This window comes from Drosophila guanche, unplaced genomic scaffold (assembly GCF_900245975.1).
Source record: "Drosophila guanche unplaced genomic scaffold, DGUA_6, whole genome shotgun sequence".
Lineage (NCBI taxonomy): Eukaryota > Metazoa > Arthropoda > Insecta > Diptera > Drosophilidae > Drosophila > Drosophila guanche.
Genome location: NW_022995743.1, coordinates 7,926,507 through 7,935,258, shown reverse-complemented (window position 1 = coordinate 7,935,258; position 8,752 = coordinate 7,926,507). Strand labels below are relative to the sequence as shown.

The 8,752-nt window shown below is 45.7% G+C and overlaps 2 protein-coding genes across 2 annotated transcripts; both read right to left on the bottom strand.

Annotated features, from left to right (window-relative positions):
* Positions 1 to 174: 174 nt before the first annotated feature.
* On the bottom strand, positions 175 to 3,540 carry LOC117578685 (cyclin-dependent kinase inhibitor 1). The gene is made up of 3 exons (XM_034264317.1): positions 2,647 to 3,540; positions 2,163 to 2,578; positions 175 to 1,028 (listed from the first exon to the last, which is right to left on the bottom strand). Exons 1-3 carry the CDS (start codon positions 2,808 to 2,810, stop codon positions 874 to 876), a joined length of 735 nt encoding a protein of 244 aa, XP_034120208.1. The 5' UTR covers positions 2,811 to 3,540; the 3' UTR covers positions 175 to 873.
* A 3,781-nt stretch (positions 3,541 to 7,321) lies between these two features.
* LOC117582928 (serine-threonine kinase receptor-associated protein) lies at positions 7,322 to 8,444 on the bottom strand. Its single transcript, XM_034271032.1, has one exon. The coding sequence runs from the start codon at positions 8,399 to 8,401 to the stop codon at positions 7,463 to 7,465; it is 939 nt and encodes a 312-aa protein (XP_034126923.1). The 5' UTR covers positions 8,402 to 8,444; the 3' UTR covers positions 7,322 to 7,462.
* Between the last annotated feature and the right edge of the window lie 308 nt (positions 8,445 to 8,752).

Below are 8,752 nucleotides of genomic sequence, written 5' to 3'. Positions count from 1 at the left end.
TGTAGGCAAAACTGTTTTCATAATTTGCCCCAGAGATCATGGCAAATCATAAAGACATTTTACCATTGGTTAAGAAATTTCGCATTGAGAGCTTGGAAATTTTGTGGGAATTTGGCCTCAACCCGAATGAAGGACGGCCAAAAGCCCAGAAATTTAGGCACCAATCAAAGTTTGTTTTTGCTTTTTCCACTGGTCGAATTAAGGACAATATTAGTTGGCCAAACAAAAGCGAGACAACAATGAGCCATGTCCGAACAGACCTGCTCAATGTGGTTACGTTTTTGTGGCATTTAAAGTTAGTCAAAAGTCATTGCTGCTCTGGTCCGAGGTTTAGTTTCAATAAACTGACGGAGGAGAGCAAGAATAAGTTTTGAATCTGAGAAAATTGCAACAGCATACAATGCTATCGAAATTTAAACAGTTTTCACAATAATTTAAAGGTATTTAAAGTTAGAATTTCATCGTTAGAAAGGTTAAATTTTCATTTCGTTTCAATATAGGTAGGGATAACTCCATATATCTAGCGGTCTCTTGATCTTTCTCTTTTCTTCTTGTTGGTTCAATAGTTTGTGTTTTGTTTTGTTGGTTGTTAAGAACTAATCACTTAGTTTATGGCATTTCCCACTAGGGAAATCTACAAAGTTTCATTTAGCTCGAACTTATTGGCTTACAACTAGTTACTGGTTACGGGTTAGGAGTAGTTGAAGACTATCAATTAATATTCGCAACTGTCGCCCTTGCACTGCATAAAAAGGTTTGTAAAAAATAAGAAGAATACTACAAATCGCAGTGGCTTATAAAAAATCAAATAAAATTATACAATTGCAGATTGCAAGTCTCGGTTCGGTGGGGCAGTAGTGGGACCCGGTCGCCTTAATTGTGACGCGGCCGCTTCAGCATTGCCCCAAAGTGCGCTCCCAGTCCGAATCCGCTGGAGGAAGAGGAGGATGGTGAGCTGGTGCGCAGGCGTTTCACGGGCGACAGTTTCTTGGGAGCCTGGGCAAGTCGCTTGCGCTCCTTCATGAACTCTGAAAATTTAATAAGAAAAAAAATATATTAGTTGCATGAAAATGGTCAATTCTAAATCAAAGTCAGCTGCTGCACATCCTGGTCTACTCTGTGGTGGTGCCTGTTTCCTTCTTCCCCTGGCATTGATTCCAACAGCATAATGGAACAGCAGGCGCCGCCTGTTTTTGCACATTTTAATTCCGGATTCCGGATTGTGGCACGTGGCTGGCAGCAGCCCCTACACACGAGGGTTGCAACATACCCTACCCCCTGTCCAAGGGTAGCAAATAATGCCAGACGGCAGCTAGACAGTTTGGCCAGCTCAGGTAGAGGCGCAAGTGAAAACAAGAGTGGAGGTTTCCTCCGATGCATGAGATGCATAAGCCGCATAAGCCGCATAAATTACACGCCCAGCTAGGTCGCCACCAAAAGTACAGCAAGTCAAGGCTTGGCTTCCCAACTGGACAGAAACTCCACTCTGCCAAATGCGGGTGCATACAGAGTGCCCCGAACAGACACTTTTTATTATTATAGTCATTACACATTCATATGCGAGTGGCATATAAAAAAGCAAGCGAACGAACACAAAGCAATCAAAGGGAGGCTTGATAAGGAAGCCAGCCATAGACTTGCCATGGTGGTGCATTGAAAGCTGATCCCCCTCTCGCATTCGCTCGTAATGAGGTCAGGCAATAGACAAAGCAGAGTCAGAGCCAGATCCGCACACAGCTGTTGGCATTTATAGACCCTGGAGATGCAGCGAAAGAGCCCGCATGCGATCGATCTGAAATCAACCCCCACGTGTACGAGAATCAGATCAGATCAATTCTGTTCCGTGGATAAAGAGATGAAAGGCTGAAAGAGCTGAAACAGCTGCAGGCAGCCCCACTGTTCGTAACCCTTTGGAAAATCTCTCATAAAGCAAACTCTAATTGCATAGTAAGTCTATAATTTCGGTTTAAGTCGTTCCCCAGCAACGCCCACCACTAAAAGTCCTACTTCACCTCATGGGAAACGAAACTAAACAGAGCCGGGAACAATATGGGAAACCAATTTGTAACGTATATCGAATGTGCAATCAAGCCTGACTCTGGGAATGGTCAAGCTCTGATGGTCATTCGCAACCCTCGTCCTGGTTCTGGTCCGACACTCACCTGTGATTTTTGGCTGCCGCTTGCGCAGCGTCAGCGGTGATGTGGTGCTGCTCAGGCTGTGACTCAGGCTGGACGGCGTGAATCGCACAGAAAGCGACTCATCCTGGGAGTCGTAGCAGGAATCGTTGTCTGTGTTGGACTCCAGCGACGAGTTCGCCACATTCACAGTAAAGTTCTCGCGCTCTGCCCGCTCGTTGATCAGCCCATCCATGTCGTTGGCGCTGCTCTCCTCGCTGGGACGTACATGGGCGGCTCGAGTGAGGGTGTACATATTGGGGGCATAGCTGGACCCCTGAAAGCTGACAACCTCCCATGTAAACGAGGAATTATCCGCCAACGGGCATCCAGCACGGAAGTTGAATCCCCACTTCTGCGTGGCCAATTCCTGGTGTCTCTCAAGCTCGGCAGTGAAGGGCCTACACACAGAGGAAACGGATATTTGGTTAGAAATCAATTAGCGTAATATTAGCAGCAGCAGACTTACGTTTTGTTGGTGCTGGCCTCCGTTGCACTGGGGCTGCCGAAGAGATTCCGCTTGATGCGATTCACCTGACGGCCGCAGGGCAGATTGCGGCTGACCGACGGACTGGCACTCATCTTGCAGAACTCACTGAGCATGACGGGATTCAGCACGCGTGCACTGACCATGTTTGCTGTTTATCTGGTGTCTGGATGTGGCACTGGGGGCAGCTCTGTTTTGGCTGCTTTGGCTGTTTCGCTGTTTTGACTGTGCGACGCAGTTTTGTCTTGTCTGCTTTGGGCCACTTGTTTGCGAATTGTACGACAAAGCGAAATGTCAAAGTTTTGGCGCCAAAACTTTTGTTTTCTGGCTGCTCAACGGAGGGGCAGTCTCCACGTACACGCACACACACAGGCACAAGTTAGCTGGGGAGAGCACTGGTCTCCACAAGGTCTGTCGAAGCGAGAGCGAGTGAAACGTAAATGTATGTGTGTTCGCTGTTGCAAGGTCTTTTTGCGTTGTCTTTTACACTTTTTTTTAACCCAATATGCAACTTTTCTTGTCAATTTTTTTATAAATTAATTATAAACTCGCACTCTTGCACTGAGATTAAATATTCCACTCAACTCACGAACAGTTACTTGGAGCGAGTTGTGCTGCTGTCTCTGAGAGCAAGAGAGAACAATGATTTGTACAGTTGCTTTCTGGTTATACGATTTGTTCGTAGCACAATTGTTATTAACTATTTGTTTATACAACTTTGAGGTGTTGTAATACACTTTAGTGTCGTTTCAATTTTATTAAACTTCTGTGTAGTTTTCAGCGCACTGCGCACGGTAATATGCGCCACCGACTTGCTTGTACTTTTTTCTGTACCTCTCTCGACGAACTCGCTCAGCAGAATAAAAACACAGATAAACGGCCAGAGCAAAGCAAAACGTCAAACAACCACCGAAGACCGAACCGAGCGCGTTGGCAGCGCTGCGGCGCGCTCTCTGCATAGCAACCCTCGTTTTCAAAAACGCGATCCAAGAGGAAGCACCACGTTAGCGGTTGGGTCTCGCATGCATGCGCTTTTTCAGTGTAGGGCATAGCAGCAATGTGATGCACTTTCCATTGACCAGCAAGCAAATAATGTCAAAAACATGTAATCATATTATCCGAATTCAATTGGCTTTAACTGCTGACTGAACACTGGTTACTGCCCTACCTTAATTCCGAAATTCATAAGAAAAACAGATAAATGGTGGGTATGAATATAAATATATCGCTTGCAATATTATATCACAGTTATATGCTTGTTAAAGTGCATTATTCAGATGTGTCAGGGGGTAATTTTTTCCGCAAAGTGCAACCGCTAGTCGACTTGCCTACTCTTTCGCCTGCTCTCGCTCTCTGTCTGCCTCTCTGTTTCGTTTGCTCTGTGTGTTGTTGCTGCGCCGCCTCTGGTGGAGCTGTACTTTTGCCTGCATGCGATGAGTGAGTAGATAAAAAATTGTTTGGTCTTGCTTTTGGTTTGGTTGGAAGCAAACTGGATTTGGTGCAGTCGCAGAGGAGCGAAAGGCGAGCGCTCGAATTGGATTCGGGGCACAGTTTCTTTTCACTTTCCTCGGTTCTCTGGGGGGGTAAATGAAGGGGACTACATTCATATGTGGGGCAAAAACAGCATTGGGCTCGATTGACAGTTAAACAGAGAGTTGCCATGGCAATGAGGGTCTTGAAATTTCCGTTAAACTATTTTTTAAGATTCCCAAAGTTCGTAGAGGACTTTTCAAAGTTTTCCCACCTTTCTATTTAAGTGCAAAATCGTAAAAAAATAAATTACACTACCAAAGCAATAAAATGAGATTTATATTGTTTGCACAAATCCAATTACGGCACAAAAAAAGAAAGACCCGTTGATGCCTTGGAAGTCAGATTCGGAGACTAAAGACATAATTTGCTTTGTCCCTTTGCACTCGACGAAATAATGGGAAAACCTCTTGGCTTTTCCACACAAAAACTGTGTGGAAAATGGGTAGAAAAAACAGAGCCCTGGCCCCTGGAGTGCAATCACCCCAAAAAAAGGCAGAGATCGTTTGTCGATCGTTCGATTAGGCAGCATCGCCTGTCTGTCTATCCTCCCTCCCCTGTCCCTTGTGGTTCGGTTTTCTGTTTATGGGACACACCCTCCCCGAAGAAGAAAAAAAGACGGAAAATATAAAGAAACGAAACGTGCATTTACACACTTTATAACAAATTTGAGAATTCTGGTGGCGTTCGGTTGCAGTCATGCCTGCAACATAAACAACTCCCGAGCCGCTGAAAAGAGGGAAAGAGTTCGTGATCCCTTTAAGTAATTTCCTCCTGGAGTGGACGAAATATCTACAGGATATCCTGGCAACAAATACTTTTTATATGGGTTGTGTAAACACACGCGGAAAAAAGGCGTAGAAAAGAGGTGGAAAAATACTCCATTGCCATAAAGCCGGCGTGGGGTGGGGAGTCAAGCCGATTATAAGGGCAGATCTTAAAGGATTGCTTAAATAAGGAACGTGCGGGCACTAGATACAAGGTATTCCAACGATTAGACAATTTAATGCTGGTAGAACAAACTTTGAGAGTCTCTGAACTGATAGGACCTTGGGCAAACATCATCAGACAATTTCCAGTCGAAGGTCGCGGTCTGTAAAACATTATCTCGTCTCGGGTCTATAAAAACCTCAACGCAGCTCAGTCCTGCATAAAATATACGTTACACTCATTTCAAATGCAACGCGTCTTATCGCCTCAACGCATAGCCATACAATCAGCACTCCAGCCGAGCCCCGAGACAACCCCCGAACTAGAAGGTGGCCCAAGATAGTCGCACTAAAAACCTCCTCGGCCCTGCGCTAAACCAAGCACTCGGTGCCACGTGTTCTTCAGCGTTCAGTTCATTCAGCGGGGGTTCAAATGCGCATCGAGCATGACCAGGAGGCGAAGTAACGTACCAAATTGCCGTAAGATACATTTCATATAGTCTCGGTTCCGTAAGGAAATTACCATAAAAACTGTTTAGCTCACAGAACTGTGACCGCAACTCCAAACATTTTGCTAGGCAGGTGCGCTATGGTTAAGGATACTTTCTGCAGGGGTCCGAGTATATTTTGTGGGTGTGTTTGCCCGAAAATAATAACCGATAATGAGAAAAGAAAGCAATTTGAGTACATACCAAGGAAACCAGCAAAACAAAAAGGCAGAAATTAGGGAAAATATTTCAGAATTAATGAATGATCTCCTGAGAGAAAATCCAGACTATTCATCATATTTAGATCTCTCTAACCAAGCCCAAAACCCTTTTTGCTGTCCAGAAACCCATCGCATATGAAGGACTAACATTTTTGTATATTTCTCAAACGAAGAGCGATCCCTATCAAAACACAAACAGTGTTACAAAGCATCCCTCAGCCAGATCCTTGGCAAATGACCGATCATTAATATTAGAAAATCTCAGTGCTGGACATTTACAAATGACTCTGACTTATCTGCGATCTTTGAATGGGACAAATTGCTGCGGTCAGATCGAAAAGCAATTGATGAATTCCTTTGGAGTGCAATGCAAATAGTTGGGCAAGTATGCAAATGTTTGGACTGGCTACTGGGGACTGGCTAATCCTTTACTGATCCTGCGGCTACTGTGCTACTTCCCATCCAATCATTCCATCAATCAACCAGCCAGACACTTGTGCTCACCGCAACCACAGAGAGCGAGAGATACTGGCATGACGACTCATTTTATTGGAACAGTCACTGGATAAACACACACACACACACACACACACACAAACGGACAAACAGAGCTCTTCAATGCCCTGGAGATTGTGTGAAAAGGTTGCTCTTCCTGGTAAACGCGTGGAAAACGTGTTTTAGAAGTTCTTTGGGCGCAGCACGATGCCTGAAGAACTCGTTTTATCAGCCAAGAAATTATAAATATTTATGGAAAACCATTTAAAGAGCAAACCCAAGAAGAAACACAGACGAAAGAAAAACAAACAAACAAACGAATAAAGTCAAGAAGTTGTCAAATCTTATGGGATACGAGTGCCGTAGGTCAGGGCTAAAGCAGATCACTTTCTCTCTGTGTGTGTGTGTGTCGCCAATGGCGAGGCTGCGAACGAATCTTTGTATCTGTTTTGGGTTTCTGTATCTTTGCCTAGTGCTGTTTGCCTTGACTATCTCTAGCTCAACTACCCCCAAAATGTGGATGCGCACTTTTGGCTCCAGGCCCAATAAAAACCATTGCCTGTCCCAAGGAACTCAAAGGTAACTCAAAGGTAACGCTCCCCGCCCAACAACGAATACAAATAATAATAAAACGCATTTATGACTAACGATTGGTGAGAAAAGCCATAAAGCAGCGATGCAATCAGCGATCGCTTGGCTTGGCTCGGCTTGGGTATCTCCGCGGAATAAAAGTAACAGAAATAACAGAAATCCTTTCGAAAACTATCCACAAAACAGGTTGCGAGCGCGGCGGCGGCAATCCGAGGGAGGGCAGAGCGACAATCAAGTGATTTTAGGTCCCATAGTTAGCTGGCAGGTAGATGAGGATTTTGTTTGTTTGCTTGGGGTTGGAGTTGCAGTTGAAGTTGGGGTTTTCAATCACAGCGACGTTACGAATTTATTAAAGAAAAGACCAACCACAGCATGTAACCTTTGGCAGTACACTGATAATTGAGTACAGAATAACATTAAACAAAAATAAAACGAAAAACGAAAAACGAAAAACGAAAGAACAGAACGAGTATTGTGGTACAGTTGTGCAGTGGCTTGAACTAAGGATCGTAATCCTCATCATTACTGTCAGAACTTAAATAAGTTACGGGGGCCCAGCAGTAATGCTCGTCTGGGCTGTCTGCGGCCAAAATGTGATCAGGCCATTGGTCGAGCAGCTGGCGTACATCTCGCCATCGGGACTGTACTTGATATTGGTGATGTTGTCCCCCGCTTGAATGTGGCTCTTAAATTTATATTGTAGGTTTCCAGTGTCATAATCGAACTTGTAAATTACGCCTCTGTTGTCGGCACTCACAAAGCTATTTTTCTGTGGATGAAGCGAGGCGCCCATCACCTTGAACAGCATCCTGTGATGTCCGAGTATGTTGAAGGTTTCCGCGTTGAAGAAGACAATGCTTTCGCCATAGCCGATGGTCACCGTCTTACCATCGGCACACAACTCCAGGCTCTTGGCGTGGTGGGGCAGTCTGATCTGGTGGCTCACCTTCCCACTCGAAATGTCCCACAGCTCGACGGTCCGATCGTAGGACGAGGCGATAAACGAGCGATCCTCACGACAGAATATGACGTTGCGCACGCCCCGCTGGTTTTTCCGGTAAACACTCAGGCATTCCTGGCCTTGATTCAAGTCGTACAAACGGATCTTGCTATCGTGTTGCCGGCTACTCGTAAGCATGCGCTTCGACTCTGTGTCCAAGGCCACACTTGCCACCATCTTTTTGTGGCGGAACTGCTCCAGCTCATGTCCACTGGTGGCACTCCAAATGCGGGCGGTGCGATCCTCGCTGCCCGTCGCCACAATCGGCGCATTCACACAAAAGGACACCCCGCTCACGGGCCCCTGGTGACCCTTCAGGGAACTAACAATTTGTCCAGTGCCACAGCAACGCACATTCCCGAGGCCATCCCGTCCGACAGATGCCAAGTAGTGGCCGCTCTCCCACTTCGGACTGAAGCTCATCTCCGCCACAGAGTCTGAGTGGGCCACGAAACGCGTTCGAAACGGAACATTTGAAGCCATTTTGAATTTCGTTTCGTTGAGATTTAGAGACTAAAATTATTAATTCTTCTCGTGCGACTAACAAAGGGGTTCTGGCAATACGAGAGTTTGTTTGAAAAAATGTGAACAACTGAGAAACTCCAGGCTTCCATGTTGCTATGTTTTTCCACATCGAAACCTTACAGCCTCACTCGGAACGCCTCCAAGGTGATACTCGGACTCACTAAGAGCACTGAGAGCTCCACAAGGCAGAAGAGTGGCCTGCCTTCCATTTGCCTTTGCCAGTTTTAATTTAATAGAAAGCACACAAACCCGGGGATAAGGCAGAGGAGCAGCCCTCAAAATCTCCGTGTGCAGGAGCCGGTATCAGTC

Excerpts from the sequence above, each read along its gene's own strand:
- LOC117582928 (XM_034271032.1), bottom strand. The coding sequence starts at position 8,401 with ATGGCTTCAAATGTTCCGTTTCGAACGCGTTTCGTGGCCCACTCAGAC.
- LOC117578685 (XM_034264317.1), bottom strand. The coding sequence starts at position 2,810 with ATGGTCAGTGCACGCGTGCTGAATCCCGTCATGCTCAGTGAGTTCTGC. Across the intron at positions 2,579-2,646 it reads GAGGCCAGCACCAACAAAAC|GCCCTTCACTGCCGAGCTTG; the intron begins GTAAGTCTGCTG and ends CTCTGTGTGTAG. Across the intron at positions 1,029-2,162 it reads GCGGCAGCCAAAAATCACAG|AGTTCATGAAGGAGCGCAAG; the intron begins GTGAGTGTCGGA and ends TTAAATTTTCAG.